The sequence below is a fragment of the Pholcus phalangioides genome, unplaced genomic scaffold (assembly GCF_987345545.1).
Source record: "Pholcus phalangioides strain wild (caught in Gottingen) unplaced genomic scaffold, Ppha-v1.0 ptg000004l_1, whole genome shotgun sequence".
NCBI classification, from domain to species: Eukaryota; Metazoa; Arthropoda; class Arachnida; order Araneae; family Pholcidae; genus Pholcus; species Pholcus phalangioides.
Window position 1 is genome coordinate 15791065 of NW_028301597.1, and position 21019 is coordinate 15812083.

The following is a 21019-nucleotide window of genomic DNA, read 5'->3' on the forward strand; positions in this document are numbered from 1 at the left end:
GATTTTGCACATTCTCCGGATATCGGTAATTGTATCGGTGATTACACATATTCTTCGGATTCATATCGGCAATTATGCACATTCTCTGGATTTACATCAGCAATTATGCATATTATCGAGATTGGTATCAGCAATTAATCGCGTTCTCCGGATTTTTGTTATTTGTGGTTATGCATATTCTCCGGATTTATATCGTTGATTATGTACAATCTTACCGGATTCATCAAATTTTTCGTGACATGCATATGTGTGAAAATTTAAATATAAACTAATTTCATTTTTCATATTTCTCAAGAGAAATTCATTCGTACTTTTATAACTTTTTGAAACACCTTCAAAGGATGGAGTTTAGTTTTGATCGAAGAAAATAGTTTTATATACAATTGAATATAGGATGAATGTCCCGTAAATGAATTGTCCGTCATAATCATGAATTTTTAATTCAGAAACGCGCAGTTTTTTTATAGCTTTTCTTCTCTCTTCGAGGATCACAGTGAGTTGAAAGAGAACATAAGAGCTATTAATTTTTTCAAGAAGAAACTCGCCTGGATTTAAGTAGAGATGTCGCCCCATATGAAGTTCAACCTCTCCATCGACGAGGCTGTTCCTGCTTCCAGGGCGTCCGACTTCTAGGCAAGGCACCACAGTCTGTAAAATAAGGCACCATTTCTGCCAACCGGAATTAAAAACAGCCAAATAACGAACAACCGATGCATGCAAAACATGCGACATACTTGAGAGAGAAAAAAAAAAAGAGATCGTCTTTGGTCCCCCATTCAGAGATACTACATTACACCATTTCTTAGGCAATTTCTGGTTTAATTTTTAATTTTTTTTCTTTCCCTATATAAATTATTACGACATCGTCCCACCCCTTATATGCGAGTCACCTGTCTCGGGAGGAACGGAACATCGTACGTGTGCTCCCGCTCTTCGTTTCTCCAAGTGTTGTGGTGCTGGCTCTGCTGCTGCTGTTGCTGTTGTTGTTGTTGCTGCTGCTGTTGTTGGTGGTGATGGTGGTGGTGATGATGATGCTGCTGCTGGTTTTGTTGCTGCTGGTTCTGGCTGGGATCTTGTTCGCCATCACCGGAGTACATCGATATGCGACTCGTTGCGTAAGGTGCGGGGAAGTACAGTTGTTCGCCACTCTGTGATAGCCTCGTGCTTCCCCGACCAGACTTTTCCCAAATACTTAGAGGAACTGTGTCTACTGGTTTAGACACATCGCTTCGATCATGAGAGCTGTCTGTTGGATACATTATGTGTAGCATAAGAGAAGAAAAAAAAGAACAGATAACATCAATTAATGCGTAAGGAAAATACAGATTATACGAGAGCAAAAATGAGGATTAATAGTAAAACGTATATTTACTTCATTTGCGGTGGATGAAATGATATATAGTGAAACTTCTCTTTAGGGAAATTTTCCTATATTGCTCATTCACTATTTGCTATATTACTTCATTCCAATGAGGAATGAAGGAGCGAGTGGAATGAGTGAAATGAAGGATGGCCCTCTTGGAGAGATTTCACTGCTTTCATTCATTTCCAAATGCAAAAAGTGCAGTTCACGCCACTTAATGTGATTACACTGGACTCTAGGTTTCTGATATCAATAACAAATTGATAACTATACCCGAAAAGTCCCGTTTTTAAGAATGATGACAAATCTTGTTTTTCCTTAACAGGACGTATAGAAACGAGACAAATCAGCACCTCCTAGAGATAGAAGGCCTAGTCTGCTTGTGACGTCAGTAAATAGTCCATTTTCCCTGAGAATTTTCAGGGGAAAAAAATTCCCCGCTCGTGCCAGTATCATCGTTTTGAGGAAAAGAAATGATCTAAGGGCTCAGAATCGGCGATTTCTATGTCCCACATCTAATCACTACGCGGTATTTGTGAGCCAATCAGGAAGATTCTACGCCAAAATAAGAAGAAATGAAAGAGGATGCTGTGTTTCAAAATGTTTCAAACTTGCTAGGTAGTCTGAATGACGTTTATGGCAAACACTGCAGAGGCCTTCTATCTCTAGGAGGTGCTGGACAAATCCATTTTTTTCCCCACCTAACTCGTTGCAAAATCTCCAAGCGTGCTGTTTCCCTCTCCATGTTGTTCTAAAATGGGATTTTCCTCCCCTTTAAAAAAGCTGAAATCCTCCTTTCTTTTTATTCAGCAATTGTGAGGAGTTAGATTGAAGCTGTCTAATATGTGCTTCACGAACAACAATAATTGTTTTTAATGTACGTGACGTTCCATAGATTACCTTGTGAAAGTCTCCCGCCGAGGAACTGTAAATATGATCAGCTGAGAAAAACTGACCAATAACTGAAGAAAAAGTTTTTTTTTTACTTAACATACTCCTTCACTTTTGGAAAGCCATTGCAAAAGAAGCACTACACGTACATGGATCACAGAGGCTATTACGATCCAATTTGGGAATTATGAACCGAGTACATAAATTTTTGTCACCAAGGGAGCTTTCTGATCTCACGTAGTTATGCAGGTTGGTAACGATAACTTGTGGCTTCAACCTTAGCTTCAAAATATAGAAAAATGAAAAAAATTTGGATGAAAAAAATTAGTGACATAAACCGAAGACCTAATAACTATAAACGAATTTTTTTCGATGTTATATTGGTCCACTTTGTACTTTTTAAAAATGATAACAATATTGGAATGATAATAGTATCCGTCATTCTAATAAGCGGCGTCGACTGTATATATTTTTTGCCATAACGTTCGTGTACAAATAAATAAATACACCTGACTTTTCTTTTTCTTATTTTTCTGCCCACGCACAAAGCAGTTGCGATCGCAATGCCACAGTTTTCATTATACAAATCCAAGAGGTGCAACGCAATTGTGTTTGACGTAACGACCGTCCCGGATCATCGCAAGTACGCGAGACTTTCGTTGCACGTTCCGTAAATCATTGCAAACAGTGATCTCATTCAGATAATTATGAGAGCTTAGTGAATAGCTTAAAAGGACAGCGCATAGCGCGAGTGTGTAGACGTACCTTAAGCTATTCACAACCCCGGTGCATCGTCGTCTAGTGCCGATGCGAGAAAATGCGAGCAGGAGGATGAGCCAATCTCTCTACATCATAGTTTCCCCAACCTTTTTTGTTCCATCGCCCCCTTCTTCAGAAATTTTTTTCTCCCCTCGCCTCCCAACGCAATCTAACCCATAGGATCCTATATTATACACATAGCTTCTACCGTCCCCTGGAACATTCCAGGGGCGATGACGCCCACGTTGGGAATCACTTCTCCTGATCAAGGGTTTATGGATCAATACCTATGGGTTTACCTATGGATCACGACTCAAACTTAATCGCAGTGGCTTCCCAGATGGGTCGTTTAAATAAACTAATAGCCAGACGTTCCTGAGCTATGGATCACGACCCAAGTTTGGTTCTTAGGGGGCTTCCTACATGAGTCGTAAAAGTCCACGTTAGTCAGTCCAGTTATAAATGCACTTATCACATCATTGCTTCACTAATTTCGAGAAAACAAACAGTCCCATGAGTCGCGAAGCTGATCATGTTGTTGGTTTTTGGTTCGCGGCTGAAAAAAGTTAAGAACCCTTGCTCTAGAGATGATCAACGCAATCACGTGAATCTTGACTGCTTTAGGACGTTTTTTCAGAAACAAAAAGGAAATATGAATTTTGGAAGATGCCGGTTCTAGATTTCGCTGAGACTAAAGTACTTCGTTTCTCAAAAAAATATATATGTAGTCAAACCTCGTTACACTTCGCTTACTGGGTCACTTTTTGGAAATCACAATTTTCCTGTATGGGGTTCTAATGGTATTAAACTTCTAATAATGCATCACCCTCCCACTCACTTTTTGTGAAAAGGCCTTTTTCGAAAATTGCCATTCAAATTGGAAACTCTTCGTACAATATATACGATAAGTTCAATTTTCACTCCTATCACGTCAAATATCTACCTAACATTTCAAACAGACGCCATTTCCCCCTCCTCCCACCTTTTCTTTCATTGTAGTCATGTTGACAGTTTCTTTCAACATTGGGCCATTTCATATTTGGGAATGGTTCAGCTGGAATTTATTTCTTGGCGAGTTGCGGTTTTTTGCTGAAAATGTGTCCACGGAAGAAATTCGCCGTTTTTTTTTTAAAGAGAAGAAAAACACGTTTAGTTCAAGCCGCTCAGTATTTTTTTCGGCTTAAACAAATGTTAGCTGGACGATTGTCGAGCATCCATCACCCTGTGTTCACCCAACTGTCAAAAAGTTCTCCAAATTAGAAAAAAAGTTCTTCACCTTCAAAGACAAAGCAGCGTTACAGCGGAAGAATATGAAAAATTGACATATTATGAAAATTTGCATTGGGACTGGAAAGAAAAAATAACGCTTCTTCAACTTCCAATTTCACAAAACAAAACCAGTGTTTTTCAGTGAAAAATAAACATTTTGTTTCGAACTCATAAAGAATATTTTATATTCATTTATGATGTTCCAAAACATCATAATGAATATAAAATGATGATTTCAGTAAGTATGTTTGTGGGTAAAAACAAGAAAACGACCCGAGGCTGTCGATAATTTCTACAAAAAATATGTTATCAAACTGACGAAAAGACCGACACGAAACACTTTACTGGCATTGGAAACCAGCCATATCGATCGTCGACATGAGCTATTAGTGGGAGATTTAGGCTATTGTTTCTAGGCTAATCGTTTCCTACGTTTTTGTCAAGAATATTCTCCTAATAAAATGTTATTTGGATTAGAAAAACTATGTTTAGTGCATTTAGTAATTTGAGTTGAATTGCTGAAAACAAGAATTCCCCCCTCTTTTTTGCATGTGTTTTAATCCGGTGAAAAAATGAATTAGTTTAGGATAGACATGTTACGACAAATGTGATAAAAATCTGGTTATTATGCATAATCAACCGACAGTTTTGGTAAATTTGATAAATTTCCCTAAATTTATCATACGTTTACCGGTGATTACAATTTTGCCAAAGCGTCGTTGGTAAGTTTGAGAAATGCTAAAAAAATTACCAGTTTTGCCGAAAATCCAAGCGTCGTATGATATGTCATGCTAAATTCATCCCATTTTGCCCGTTATTCTCCCTAATCACCATTTCGTATTGGTAAATATGGTAAAATGGTCCCATTGCCGTGATAAGATTTATTAGATTTAGATGACCGGTAAAAGTGACAATTTTTCTAGCATTTATCAAATTTACCAACGATGTTTGGGTGTTATGCACTATCACCGGTAAAAGTGGTAAATCTATCAAACTTACAAAGATGATTGGCGATTATCCATAATAACAGACTTATCACATTTACTGTAACATACTGAGAGTGGTTCTAGTTAGAGTGTCCTTATTAATATCTCTCTAGAGAAAAAACTCGTAGGTAAAACTACGCCAAACTTGGAAAGTCAGATAATGTTAAACACACACACATTTTTCTGCAAAAAAAAACACAACACCGGTAGGTGCAAAATATTGTGCTGGATATGTAAATTTATTGTGGATAAGATGCAATAATTGGGTCACATTAATAGGCGATTATAGTGGTGCTGCGTTGTGACGGTTGAGGTTTCAAGTTTCGAGAGCGGCGCTGCTGTCAGTGTTTAGAAATATACAAAGATGTATACCAGAAATAAATTGCGATTGCTCAATGAAAAATGTTTCCTATTATAACGAAGTTATTGTGATACTCGTACATAGACTTACCTTCTGCGGATGACTGTCGCTTTCGTATGAGCACGACGCATGCGACGGTGATGATGAGAACGAGCACTATCGTTGTGCACGCGATTGGGATGACTATTTTGAGCTGCTGGAAAAATTCCCTCTCGCCGTCTGAGGAAGTTGTTATGGGAGGTACTGTGCCTATGAAATGATTCCACACAACAAATAAATGGTATTTTAAACGTAAAAATAAATTCATAATCTTGAGAGAAAAAGAACCTGACTATAAAATTTTATGATTGAAGATTATTCACCGGGCTGCACGTGATTTACGGAAAATTCACCACCACGTAATTCATCGCAAGAAAAATCGACTGCTAAGAAAATTCACTGACAACATAGTTCGAAAAGAGTGAGTGGTGAGCAAGTAAGGGAGCGATGTGACTGAGTGAGTGACAGAGGGTTGGTGAGTGGGTAGGGAGTTAAATGAGCGACCTAGTGATTGAGTGAGTAACAGAGTGAACTTAGTCACTCACTAGGTTGCTCCCTCCATCCCTCACTAGGTTGCTCCCTCCATCCCTCACTAGGTTGCTCCATCCATCCTTCACACTGTCACTAGGTTGCTCCATCCATCCTTCACACTGTCACTAGGTTGCTCCCTCCATCGCTCACACCCTCACTAGGTCGATCACTCTGTCACTAGGTTGCTCCCTCCATCGCTCACACCCTCACTAGGTCGATCACTCTGTCACTAACTCACTAGGTCACCCAGCTCATTCTGCCATCCACTCATTAGGTCGACAACTTTGTGTTTGAGTAGGTCACGCATTTTGTGTTTCAGTAGGTCACGCACTTTGTGTTTCAGTAGGTCACGCACTTTGTGTTTCAGTAGGTCACGCACTTTGTGTTTCAGTAGGTCACGCAGTGAGTTACAGTAAGTTAGTTTTTCAGTAAGTTACTCACTCTGTTCATCACTAACTCACTTGGCCACTCACTCTGTTCATCACTCACACTGTTCATCACTAACTCACTTGGTTACTCACTCTGTTCATCACTAACTCACTTGGTCACTCACTCTGTTCATCACTAACTCACTTGGTCACTCACTCTGTTCATCACTAACTCACTTGGTCACTCACTCTGTTCATCACTAACTCACTTGGTCACTCACTCTGTTCATCACTAACTCACTTGGTCACTCACTCTGTTCATCACTAACTCACTTGGTCACTCACTCTGTTCATCACTAACTCACTTGGTCACTCACTGTATTACCAACTCGGTAGGTCACTCAGCTCATTTTGTCATTCACTCACTAGGTTCTCTCTCTCAATTATTGGTAAAATAAATAACTTATGATCAAACTGAATAATAACTGACTAATAAATAAATAACTAATAGAAAAAATAGGTCACTCACTTATCCACTAGGTCGTTCACTCACTCACTAACTTTCTCTGTCGCTCGCTCGCTCGCTCACTCACTCTCTCGGTAGCTCACTCTGCTACCAAATTACTCACCAGGTCGCTCATAACGTCACTCACTCACTAATCACTCAGTCATTCAATGATTCACCCACTCTATATTGCTCGTTCAGTTACTTGCTCAATCACTATGTCACTCATTCACGCTAAATCGTTATTGGCGAATTGTTAGTCAATTAATTTTCGAAGCGGCGAATTTTCCATTGATAAACTGTTGGTCTGTGAATTGTTGTCGGTGAATTTTCTGGACACGACCGCACATTGGATTATACTTACTTGATAAGCCTTGGAATGATACAAGTGCATACAAAATTTGAATAAAATTCGCTTAGATAAGTAAGGAACTCGTAAAACTAACTCTAAAATTATTTATATGAATAACGAAACATATATCTATCTAAACATTTTGTTTCCGTTGGACTGAAACTTTATCGATGTGTCGTATTTATCTTTAGAACGGCGAAGCATATAAAGAGACAACTTGATCACTTTTAAGACTATGCAAATCTCCTTATACAGAAACAAGAAATTAAAATATCCAAACAGTAAATTAACACCATATCTTTTGGGAAAGCTCGAGGATTTTGGCAATGGTAATTTTGATATTTATTATCGGTGGTGAAAGAACACATAAGTTAGTAAGTACGCTAGGTCTTATGTGAATATACAAGTCCGGGGGAAATAAGAAGAATGTTCCGAATAATTTATGGAAAAGGTGTATTTACTCAAATCCTACCTTATGAGTGTAGCCCAGTATTTGTCTTAGAATCGGAGACCCGATGGAGCTAATTAAAAATGAATAAAGCCACGGTATAAATGAATTTTCTCAAGTGAATACGCTGGGAAAACTTTTCTCTTGTGTTTCTCGGTGAATCGCAATTTCTCGGATAATTTCCTCGAAATTTCCCGAGCACTTGAAAAATGAACCATTTTGTGTGTCTTCTCGGCAAACAATCTCTCGTCCCAATTATTCGTCTGGTCGAAAATTAAAAGGAAAAAATAATAAAAATGTTAAACTGATGGTTTAAGGTATCTTGGCGATATCCGTGTACATCAAATTGAAGGGAGGAACAAAACTAAATTATGGGATGTACAATATTTGGCAAATGTACACTCGATAAACGAATGAAAGTTAAATAAACGCGTTTCGTGTGGCAAAGTCAATATATAAACTCTTTAGTGAATGGGTGGAAAAAATCATGGAAAACCATATAAAGAGATTTTATATATTTTAGAAATTAAAAAAGAGGAAAAGATCATTAAACGGGGCATGGAACGGAATACCAATAGTAAGACCTCTCACATAGGAGATCATCTCCTATCTCATCTGTTCCATAAAAAACCGGACTCGTTTTGCCATCCAACACAGGAATTTAACACGGGGTTTCGTTCATTGGCCAAGTTTACAATTTTGTCACTAAAAGGCGGGGTGTTAAAAATGTGTTTGTATACTACAGTAATGCCGTTGACTTGATCAGTGGAGTAACGTCACTCCATTGATGTCGATTTGTTATGGCAACCCATTCGATTAAAGCAGGAGAAAAAACAGTATTAGTTATTGCTATCTGTTGGCTGATTTTATAAACATATATTATATCTCTACATGAATATCTACCATGCATTTGCATTCTACCATCGGATATTGCTAACCAGAGCAATAAAATAAAACAATATATTTCAAGACTAAATATTCCTCAAGATTTATGTCGGTTGATACTTATAGAAGGCAACGTGTATATGGATAATTTTCCAACCCAACTTATCAATGAAACTGTAACTTATCAATAAAATGAACGTGTAACTTATCAATAAAATGAACGTGTAACTTATCAATAAAATGAACGTGTAACTTATCAATAAAATGAACGTGTAACTTATCAATAAAATGAACGTGATTATATCCGTTTGCTTTCTCGTAGCGGGACGATCAATTCTGCCGTGGTAAAGTTTATTTACTAGTGGTTTTCAATCTGTTTTTTTCATCAGCGGTGCGGACCACAAAGTCACACGTGGTATTCTCGGTTATTAACCACTTCCCGTACAAGAAGCTGGCGATAAATTTGAATGATCTGCATTATACGTATAGGCGATAAATGTGGTAGCCTGGTTCGCACGTTCAAAAAAAGGGAAGACAGGAAAAGAAATTATAAAAAAGAAACAAGGGCGGGGAGGAACAGTACAAAGAGTAGATGATTAGCTAAGGAAGTATTAGTACAGTGCCTTTTGCTTTTTCGCCCTCACCTACAAACTTGTTTTGTAGGTTTTCACTTGTTCTTTTTTTTACTTTCATGAACAGTGTATAATAGTATTATAATAGAAAGATTTCTTCTGAGAAAGACACATTATGTGTGTGTGTGTGGGAGAATCACTAAACACAGGAGTATAGAAAGATTAAAAAAACACTTTTTAATGGCAATATAATGTTGATACTGTTCGGAGTAAATCAATTAATTTACTCAGAACAGTTAAAGATTAAGACACGTTTTTAATGAATCAAGCGATGATCATGATGATTATTAATGGTCAAAGTAGATTAGTTAGTTAAAATAATTAATAACTGATTAATCAGCGTCAAGAGTAAAATAATACTAATTAATAATTACTTAATTAGCGTCGGGGAAATTAAGGAAAGGCAGTTAATTAATTAATTTTTTAATTATTAATTTGTTATTAAATAATTATAATTATTATTAACAGTCGGAACTAATAAGCTCATGATGGCTAACCGCTTCATTAAAAACGGGTGAATTTCGGGCTTTTACCAACTCGCCTTGGTAAATCCTAGGCATTACCAGTGTTCGGGCTTTTACCGTAACATGTATATACAGGATGGCACCTATCGATCACCCCATAATTACACACGTGATTCCTTGTTAAAAACTAATATAGAAAAGTGTTTTCTATTTTGGGATCAAACGAATATTAAGGGATAATATTTACTTTTTGAATTTTTGTGACGTGTCATTTTTCTAACTGCCAGTTACCCTCCAAATACCCAAGAAAAGTGAAATTCTACCCCAGCAGAGGGTTGTAGGCTTTTGAAAATAGATTAAAATATTCAATCCCGTTAGAAGCCAAGTTCGATCATCTTCTTTCACGATTGGCACTTTTTCCTCTTCGTGAAGAGCTATGTTACAACCTTGCATTATGTACGTAATAAATACGCCCCACTACATTGGCAAATTTATCACCAGATTTGTAGTGTTAGCCAAATAAGATATCTATATTTCAAAAATTGTTTTACCAAAATCAATAGAGTTCAGTTCAGGCACGTCATTACTGTTGCAAGAGATATTGTATAGTTATTAAAATGATAAAATCAACTTTTTATATGGACACCCTGTCCTCAAAAACCCAGTTGAAAAGTTTGCTCTGTCTCTCCTGAGGCCAACAACAAAAAAAAAACTTCCACGTTTTCGAATGCAATACTCACTGAGATGTTTGAATTGAAAATTCGAATTGATCATTGATCATTTTTGTCTCACCACGGTCATTTTCTGCACACGAGGTCTAATTAGACCGGGACCTACAATTTATTGCTGATTTCGAGCGGCAAGTTTGTTTTTATACTCATCGAGAGGTTGGTGCGCTAACCCCTCGATGGGGAACTCCCTGCGGTAGCAATTTTTTGCTGCGGCCAAGTCCCGTTTTTTGTTGTACCCCTGTGTCACACAAGAAAAATCGAAGAAAAAGTCGGAAAAAACAGCATAGCAGAGAAGAAAAAAGCATTTCCTGTTAGTTACTGCTGCATTAGAGGTAAGAAACATCCAAATTTGAACGATATTTTCGAAGGAAGTTATTTCTTTATCCAGTCGCGGTGGAAAGAATTTTCGAACATTTGTATCCCAATTTGTAAAAAAAGAAACCTATTAACGATTCCGAATGGTTTTTGCATAAACTATTTCAGGAGTGTTGGCATATCGTGCACTAATATTATCGCATTCGAATCGGATAATGCAGGAAGACTCTTTTGCTAATTAAATAAGGATGAAACGAGATTTTCATGAAGGTTTTATTCCCCAGTAAACCTCATTGGAAATGACGGGCGATTTTTTTGTTTTGTTTCCGTCGCTTAAGAACAGGAGAAAATGTACGTATTTGACTTAGTCCGTGAGCTATTTATAGACGAGAGACATATTGAATATTTAAGAAGTAATTTGAGTGATAATCTTTAAAGAAAATACTCCATAACTGAGGACAGTTATTTTACGAGCACATGAAGTTACTTAAGCTTAAGAACCGGTCTTTTAGGTCCCTAGGTAGAAGGAGAACACTACGCCTTAGTAGGAGAAATGGAGAAAGTTTAGTTCTTCGAAAAGCTGATGAGAGAGAGCGACAGGAATTTTGAGCATCGACATAGTCGTAGTTGTCAACAACATCGGTACCTGCTTTAATTCAATCGCTCGCTAAAGCTGAAGTAACAAAGTTTAATTTAATTAAGTAGTAAATCAATAATTAGAGAGAAAGGCAGAGAAGAATAGAGAGTTTTCCCTCTCGCTACTTCAAACTCGGTATTTACTTGACGGGACTCAGCTTGTATCGCTTAATGACATTAAAGTTTGCGACGAATTTTTCTTTCCTTCAGTGCTATCATATTCTTTAATGCCCCTTTGATCCAAACGAAATTACGAGTAAAACTGATCAACTACGGAGATGATGACGACGATATAGATAGTTGCTTTTGTTCTTCCGGAGTATAAGTGGCAATCGCTTGAAATAATTTCATAATGTTTATTTTTGCATACAATGTCATCTTTTGTTCTCACTTGTATCCTAAAATAACGTGTACAACGTCACAGCTATCAATAAATGCAATGCATTGTTTCACAAACAGAATAGAAAAGTACAGCAAAACGATAGCACATTTTGATAGTATCACAAAAGAAAACATACCCTTCATTATGAATTCATAAGTGATTTAGTACAGGAGACTCTCGATAACCCGACAGAAAAGGGACCGAAGCACACATTCGATATGAATGTTACTGATATTATTTATTTTTTAAACTGAAAGTTTACGGTAAAGGATTCTGGCACGGCATGGCGGTACCCCAAAGAAATCTCAGACAAGGGATCAAGACCCCCTAAAAACTGAAGTTATTGGCATTCGTTGGAAGAATCAAACAAAATGAAATAGCCTATAGCACGTTTTAGTGAACATCAGAAAGAGAGAGGTTTGAACACCTCTTATTATCAGGAATCTCGAACTTTTGAGATTCGGATTATGTCATGCATTATCACTCACTATTATTCCAAATCGAAAAGACAAAAAAAAAAAAAAAAGGGAAAAAAAGAAAAAAAACGGTAATCATTTTCTATTTATTTCGAAACGTAGTCTTCTACTCTTCTTGTTGTAAACCGAGCTGGGGCCCCCATCTATCTCACCACCATCGGCAATCTAAATTATTACCTTTATAAGATGAGTTTTTCAGGAAGTGAGTGCGTAGTTAATCGGATGCGACCACAGTGCTTCAAGCGGGAATTGAACCCGGATCCTCAGAATGCGAGTCCATTACTAATCCCACAAGACCGTACGTACGTTGTAGTTGCTGTTTTCTACTCTGATATTTAGGACAGTGTTTTATACCTGTTTTCGCGTTGTTAGATCATTGAAATATTGAATGCACCGAGTTTCTTCAGTTTTCTTGTTATACTGCCAATGTATATTGAGAAATATTTTTATGAAGCAAGCGTTTCAATCCCATTATAACTTTCCAGACATTTTTGTGAGTGGGAAGTCTTTAGTATACTGAGAGTATATTATTCCGTGGACTTGTCATGTCACAAGCTGACTAAAGGACTAGAGGTTGTTTATCGAAGTATAAAGTTGCGTATAATGAAACGCACGATGCGACACTCGAAACTGCGACGATGCGACACTCGAAACTGCGACGATGCGACACTCGAAACTGCGACGATGCGACACTCGAAACTGCGACGATCCGACTCGTTCTCATGGTACTATTCCTTCTCTAAAAGCGAGGAAAAAAGCGTCGCTTTTTGTGACTGTTTTACGAATTTTGTCTGTAAACAAGAACTTTTTCTTATTTTATTTTTTCTGTCGGAAAACTCACTCGACTTATGAATTTCTTGCATTTTTGAAAACAACCTCATACTTCACGTTAAGATAACAGTGTATATCAAAAATATTTCCCTACGAGAAACCACAAGAAGCTATTTCTCATGGGAGTTTTATTTTTTCACTGTTTTTTTTTTTTTTTTGGTGTTCCGCTACAGAACAATAATATATTCTTTATAAATGTTATATAAAGAATATATACATTCAGAATTTTTGAATAAATATTAAAGTTTATAAATTCAAAAATTCTGTTTGTTGAATTAATCATGCAATTTTATTTTTTTAATTTACCGCTAGTAAATAATCTGTACGTTTATCTTGAAGAGGATTTTCTTCATTTCAACATAAACTAGTGTAAAAATAAACTCGGTGATCATTTAATAAAAATTTATATGATTTTTTATTTTGGTTTATCATTATGAGTCCCTTGTTTCTGCACGTCTAGTATTGGAATTCAAAGAGTATCACTTGAAATTATAGGTACTATACTTTATGTATAAATATATCTTCTAAAAAAATACGTATGCGAAGAAAAATGTGTGACGTAATTTTCAAAAAGAAAAATAAGGATATCTTGGAAAGATATTGAAGAAAAGTATTTTCTTCTAACATCAGAAAATCGAACTAAACTTAAAGTACCCTTGATATAAACACAAATTAGAAACGCTAAAAAAAATTACCTCATGTTTTGGAATGTTTTATCACGTGTATTTGACATGGCTTTTGAACAAAAAGGAAATTTCACTCTAACCGAACACGAGTTCATAATCTGTTCTTATCCCACCCTTACAGCAGCAATCACGAAATATCTCGGGTTTTCAAAATTGAGTGTTTTTATTTCGACAATGCTGAGCCCAGCCACTGCGCTGAAGTTGTCTTTACAGTCAAAAATGTTTTCCACCCATCCCTTTCAATCAATTGCCAGTGGGCAGAAGCAGGTTTTGTTCAAAGTTTGATACAGAATGAGATCTAGAGGATTTTTTCCTCTCTCTTCAAGGTAGTGTACGATTATGCGTACAGAATAAATAACAGAAAGTAATCCTCTTATTTCTTCTTTATTTATTTTCTCTTTATTTTTTCAATTATTATTTTCGTTGTGGGGGAGGGGGGGGGGTGTAGCACCAATCACCTCCCGCAATCAGAAAAAAAAAAATTCTTCTTGAAAATAGGTGGCAATTTCTAGAATGTTTCATGATTTCCACTATGACAGTTATAATGCGGACCAGGGATATTTCAAAAGCCGCTTAAAAGGTCAAGTCTTATTACACTGGTCGACAAATTTTTTATAATACATGGAAAATTCAGCTGTTCTTAATTAATTTCTTTGTGCTTTGTTCTGGTTCCAGATGTGACCTTAAAATACTGCTATCATGTCTAGTTTTTTTGTTGTTTGGCATTTAATATAGTTTTCAAAATTAGCATATCCGTTCGTGTGAGATGATACTAGATACATACTAGAAGAGATGGCAGTAATACATGCTTTAGGTATGAAGGAAACTTATGAAAGCATGAAAAACGTTCTCTCTGCAATAAAATGTGACTAATATAAGTAGAAATTATTATGGCGATCTGAAATTAATATTCCACTTGCTCGGGGTTCAAAGTGGCTTCGTCATATTCTGCATGTGGGATAGTAGAACCACAGCAGATTATTATAAGACAAAATTGGCCTAAGCGTATTGATAAAAATAACTAAATATTGGTCTTTATTCCAGGAGAAACTAACATTCATTATTGATGTCTTGTTGATCCATCTGATGTTTTGTTGCCTCCACTTCCCATTTGAATTAGGGCTAATGAAAACTTTGTGAAGGCTACGGACAAATCTGGCCCAGGTTTCTCATACTTGAAAGAAAACTTCTGAGATTAAGTGGGGCAAAACTAAAACAAAGAACCTTTATAGATCCTCAAATAAGGAAACTATTGAGTGATTCTGTTTTCACAGAGTTTCTAAACAGAAAGAAACTCTCTTCATGACATGTATATGTCTGGTGAAAGGGTTTTTAGGTAACCGCAAAGAGAAAAATTATCAACAGCTCGTTCAAGACTTGCTCTGTTGGCAAAATCCTTGATTTTGAATGCCTCTGAAATACATTTCCTATATTAAAAACCTGAGAACAGTCAGTGATGAACAAGGAGAAAGGTTCCACCGAAACATTCCAACTATAGAGAAGCGGTATCAAAACCGGGGGGGGGGGGACCCTTCGATGATGAGCAATTGCTGTTGGTTTTTGCAGTAGAAAGACAACAATAGTTAAGGGGAAAATTAATTATTTGCATAAAATCCTCTAAAAATATGTATAAATTTCGTTTTTTGTAGAATATATGTGTATGCTATATATGCAGTATATTGTTTCGGATAATGTCTCTCACACAAGTCCTTGAAAAGAGTAAAGGACGAAAAAAAAAAAAAAACGCACGATGTAACAGATATATTTAAAACAGCTGTTTGCTCGTATTTACAAGCAGAAATTTGAAAATACACGCTAAAAAGAGAGCCCTTGAAGGACAGCTTCTCAAGCGTAACAAGAGTTTGTCTTCTCTCAAATTACTCAGCTATAGTCTTCAAATGTCTATATATATATATATATGTGTGTGTGTGTGTGTTCTCAAATGTCTAAATATACTTCCTCTCAAATTCTCTCAACTACTCCAGTTGCGGAATGCGAGAAAATTTGCCGAGTTCTGTCCACAGGGCTATTTCAACGACTTACGAGTTTCGCTTTGAGGGGCACTTTTATAGACGCAACAAAAAAAGAAAATGTCGAGAAATTTCACCATCATTCTCACGAGAGAGAGAGAGAGAGAGAGAGAGAGAGAGATCCCATTCTTTCCTTTTGTTTCTACAAATTTTTTTTTACGCTATGACTTTGCCAAATAGCTGAAGCTGTCACCGAACTCACCAAGTTTGTCGCTAATCTGGCGAGATTTACAGTAAAATGCGTTATTTTTCATTATTACATAAGACAATGACTATTTACAGGCAAAAATGACATAGTAAATGATAAATAAGGACTATTTACATAATTCTCGTAACAAAATTATATGTATTTTATAAAGAAAAAATGCTATTTCATATGCAACGATGTATGAATATGATAAAATAAATATTGTAGTACGTAAATGTATTATAATTTGGTATCAGCAGTATATGCCATTTACCTATATTTATCTCTAATTTAATGCATTTTAAAAAATGTCAATCATTGATACAGAAAAAAACTGCACGTCATAAAGATTTTTTTACAATTATTATTTAAATTCAACGTCCCAAAATAAGCCGAAAAAACTTATTTCACTTATGTTGATTTAAAAACAAAGTGAAAATAGTTAATCAGTGCCATTTATTTGCAAAAGTAATGTCCGTTTCAACAAGGGAAAAATCGGACAGTGGTAGATTTCGTACCAGCAATATGAGAAATTCGCAATGTGGTATTTGTAATTTGCCACTGTGCGGGGTTATGAGATATGGGTATCATCGTGTACTCATCGCGGGGATCCAGGTTGAAATTCCAGAGACGGCACAGTGGTGGACAGAAGAAGTTGATTTTTTTATGGTTTTCCGATTTAAAGGCGCGATCTCTAATTAAAAAAAATCTCTCTACAGAGCACTGCGACATTCAAAATACAGGCACAATACGAAACAGACAAAATAACCTGACACGTTAGTGTTCTTGAAGAGGTTGAGGGGGTTCCAGAGAAGATCTACGTGTGCTCTTGTTGTTGGCACACAAGGCCAACAATTGAGCTATGAAGAGGGACTTGATTTCTTCATTATTGGAAGAATGCAGGTGTCGGGGAGGATATGATTGAAGTAAAGTTTTCAACGAGATGGATTGGTTAAACCACACATGAGTTATTAATACTCCGTCAATCAACTGCTTCGACGGGAGACAGCAGTATCATTAGTAAGGGGCAATTCCAGGTTTTTGGTGTCAGAGAGTTTTTCCCTCTAATAGGGTTGTTAATAAATGGAATAGCTTACCTCCGAGGGTCGTTAATTCTAACACAAATCACACGTTTAAAAATAAATACGATGTTTATAATGGAAAGAGGACGAGAAGTTATCATACTTGGATAAGATATTCATAATATCATTGTGACAATGAATTATATAATACTAATTATCAGTTTTTTTCGTGATACACGCTCTTATATTGGGTTGCTGTATTTTAGTATATTTGATATCCATATTTTTATGGGCATCTTTTTTCAGCCACTTGTTTGGGGAATACGCCTGTTAAGGTCTTTGTATTTATATTTGAATTCGGAAGACAGATGACAACACTATTCGAGCACCTAACAAGCATATTTCAAAAACAAACTTTACGTTAGGTAAACAACACGTATGAGGTGAGGCCCATTCCGACGTGCACCATTTCGTTAGTAGTTCCTCAGAGGAATATTTATGTGGTGCGTGTGCGGTTAAGTAGTAGTAGGTGTTTTTGTAATGTATTATTCACATTGCATATGCCCCAAACTTTAAATGTCATATCACCAACATATTTTTCTGCAGTATGCCTTTCTTCCTTGTCGTCATTTCAAGTTGTTCTTTGCTAACACATGCGTTTTTTTTTTCTTAAACGTTGACATCGTTTGTAACTGCAGAATCTTCATTAGATTAAAAATACTATTCTGCGAGCTTTAACTCAACTTGAGTTCACAGTCAGTCTCTCATATGCACAATTGTTTAAAATGAAATGAACCAAAAGATGCGGATTAATTGGTTGAGACGTTCCGAGCACCTAATATTCCGTGGCATGAAAGAGTAATGAATTTTTAGATGGGGGGGGGGGATATATAAATAACGAATTTTTCAAAAGTGCTAAATTAAAATTATTTCTCATTTTGTCTATCTCAAGTAAACACTGTTATTAGCAGAAAGACAACCATTAATTTCGTCCTCTGAACTGAAATCCTTAAGATCAGAGAGAAGAGGCCTCTTCCTTGGAACAGTTATAAATCTCGACAAAGGTGTGGGAATCCTCCGAAGATTTCATTCAACTCACAATTATCTCGACGGAAATCTGAGAAGTGCATGCGCTTTATTAAAAGATGGTGGCGAGCTCTAGGATTCGGCCGCATCGGATCGTTAATCTTCTTCATCGGGACCTGCTGCTGCGGCTGCAGTCTGTGGGATTAGTTACCTAAAGGCAACCCTCCCTCTCTTCTAATACTTCTTTTGTTATAATTTCCCATCAATAAGCAACTTGATAACAGGTTTCAGATTATTTATCAAAATGAGTGAACACGAAATATCTTACTCTGAAAATTGCAGCCTATTATCAAGGTTTTACATAATCATTTATTGCCGGTTTTTTACTTTTTATTTATTTTTCTAATTCTTTGCAAACTGATACAGTTAGCAGGAACGGGGGGCAGTGTCCTGTTTAAATGAAGTGAACGATTCTCTTCTCGTGCGTACCAGAAAAATTGATATTTCCAGGTCACTTTCCAGTCTATCCACGGCCCCCTTTCACCTATAGCCTACACCCAGGGATGCACAATTTCTCAGTCAACATATGTGATATTTCTGTCTTTTCCTGACCAGAACTTGAAATATATGTGACCCGTATTTTACAAGACATTCCCGTAGTTTTCGCTGTCCAAATATTCAATAAAATATCCCGTTTTTTCAGATTTTCAACGGATCTTATTCGAATTTCTATTTTTAATGATATCAAGGATTGGGATTATAAATTACATGGTGATAATTATTACTTTAATTAGCATAACTAATTATTCTCAAGTAAATATATTCATTTCGCAGCAACCACAGTTTTTCTTGACAATTGTTTTTGCTATAATTAGCAACTTCTCTTCCCCTTGACAAATTTTTGGGTAATAATCAGAAACTCTAAACCTTTTTTTTTTTTCTTTTTTTTTTGCGGTAATCGATAATGCCCTGTATTTATACCGATTTTTCGTATTTTTCATAAGGGAAATATGGTTAGTCTTTTACCACTGATACTTTTTTTTACACAAATGCAAACTCAAAGACCACAACAGGCCAACCACAAATGTCCAACGATGTGGCTGAAAAAACTAACTATTACGGAGAGCGTCAGGTATGGGAAGTTCCACTGTATATTTGTTAAAATGTGTATATATATTTCTTTCGTCTCAGTACTGTATTTGTTCCTACTTTACGGCCATACGCATGCATACAACAGATTCTCCTTCACCAGAAATATAGGAGTGCTGCAGCAATTTCGGAGAATAAAATAAGTGGTGAAACGTCTAAATTTAAAAACTAAAGAAGTCTCTGCTACTTTATCAACTATATAATATAGTAATTTGCTAGTCATTTCTAGGATCAAAGAAAGAGCTGGTGGGCATATGGTTGGGAGGCTACAGGTTTACAGTATGCATACAAATAGCATAAGACACTGAATATTGGACTAGAGAAGTTTGAAGAAAACAAAAACATACCCGACGCTACACGAAAGTACTAAAATAAAAACAAAAGTCTAGGGATTTTAAAATCTAATTTACAAAAAAAAATTATTAGAAAAATGTACAAAAAATATGCCAAATAAACAAATCATGCATCAATGTAATGCCATATATTCGAGCGCCTCTAGTTCAGATGACTAGACAAAAACTTTTCAAATATTCCATATAAATGCAACGCCTATCGAAAAGGGTAGCTCCAGTAAAACTAAAAATCATTATATTCGCAAATGGGTTTGAAGTGCAATGGGGAATAATTCTGTATATAGAATAGTTGAGATGAAAGCAATGGCTAGATCACGAGGACTACTCTGAAGTGATATCTTATGCGAGTCCCTGTTTTCAATAGTTTGAAAAATCTTCTAATGCCTATTCAAAAGCAAGCATACTCTATTGATTTTAATTTTGTATTTGAAATTCGAAAAAAGTTGAAGAATTTTAAACCAGCATCATATAATAATTTCAATATGTTCAATTAATTACAATATTGGAAATTATTTTTACCACATTTAAATTAATGAATAGATTGTATAACGTTTGATATCGAACGTATAAATACAAACTAAATGTATCGAGAATTTGCGGTCTCTGGGTACCCGGAATTCCGATACTAATACGCGCTGTTTTAATTATATTTTATGACTGGCAGAAAGACATTGCAGTATTCATTACATGAAGTAAAACTAAAATTGCTTTTCTTGTTCTCTTTAATAGGGAGAAAAGATTAAATGTTTATTTATCCAATTCGGGACATTAAATAACAAATAGCTGCACTTCTGGGAAGGAAAACATTCATTTGTTTTTGGTTTTTTTTCTTGCGGAGAGAAGAAATTAAAAAAGAATCGGGTGATATTATTCAAATAAGAAGAGGAGAAAAACAAAGAAAATGCACGGAAATGAATGGAATAGTGAGAAAAAGAAAAAAAAGTCAAGTAAAAGAATTACAAGTTGGAGAAAGAGATGAAAAAAAAAAATCAAAACAAATAGGAAAGGAAAATTAAATCGGCGGGAGGGATAATTCACAAGACACGTCTCTCCGTTTAATTAGTTAAACTATCTGCTATATAATCCACGAATCTGAATATGGGAGTGGGCTGGCGAGGGTACAAACAACCAATATGCATAAGAAAGAACAAAAAAACCACAAAAAAAGAATAAATGATTTTTTTTCCGCCTCCAATCTTACATTAAGGTTTTTATTTCGCTCTTAGATATATGTTTCAAGTTGGTTACCCATAGTAAACTCATTTTCCGGAAATCAGCAAAATCCATCGAAACTGCTTAGAGGAAGAAGAGCTAATAATAAAAAAGAAAGTCTAGATAGAGG

The 21019-nt window shown here is 36.0% G+C and overlaps 1 protein-coding gene across 3 annotated transcripts in view; it reads right to left on the minus strand.

Annotated features, from left to right (window-relative positions):
* Positions 1–21019, minus strand: part of LOC149086605 (cell adhesion molecule Dscam1-like) — a 250477-nt gene that overhangs the window by 29801 nt on the left and 199657 nt on the right. The window contains exons 21-23 of one of the 3 annotated variants that reach the window (XM_089230984.1): positions 5720–5878; positions 891–1246; positions 546–648 (exon numbers count right to left, since the gene is read on the minus strand). In XM_089230984.1, coding sequence (XP_089087110.1) covers positions 546–648; positions 891–1246; positions 5720–5878 — 618 coding nt within the window. Of the gene's footprint in view, positions 1–545; positions 649–890; positions 1247–5719; positions 5879–21019 lie in introns of those variants that run through there. The other 2 variants (XM_089230986.1, XM_089230985.1) reach the window with 2 other exon arrangements.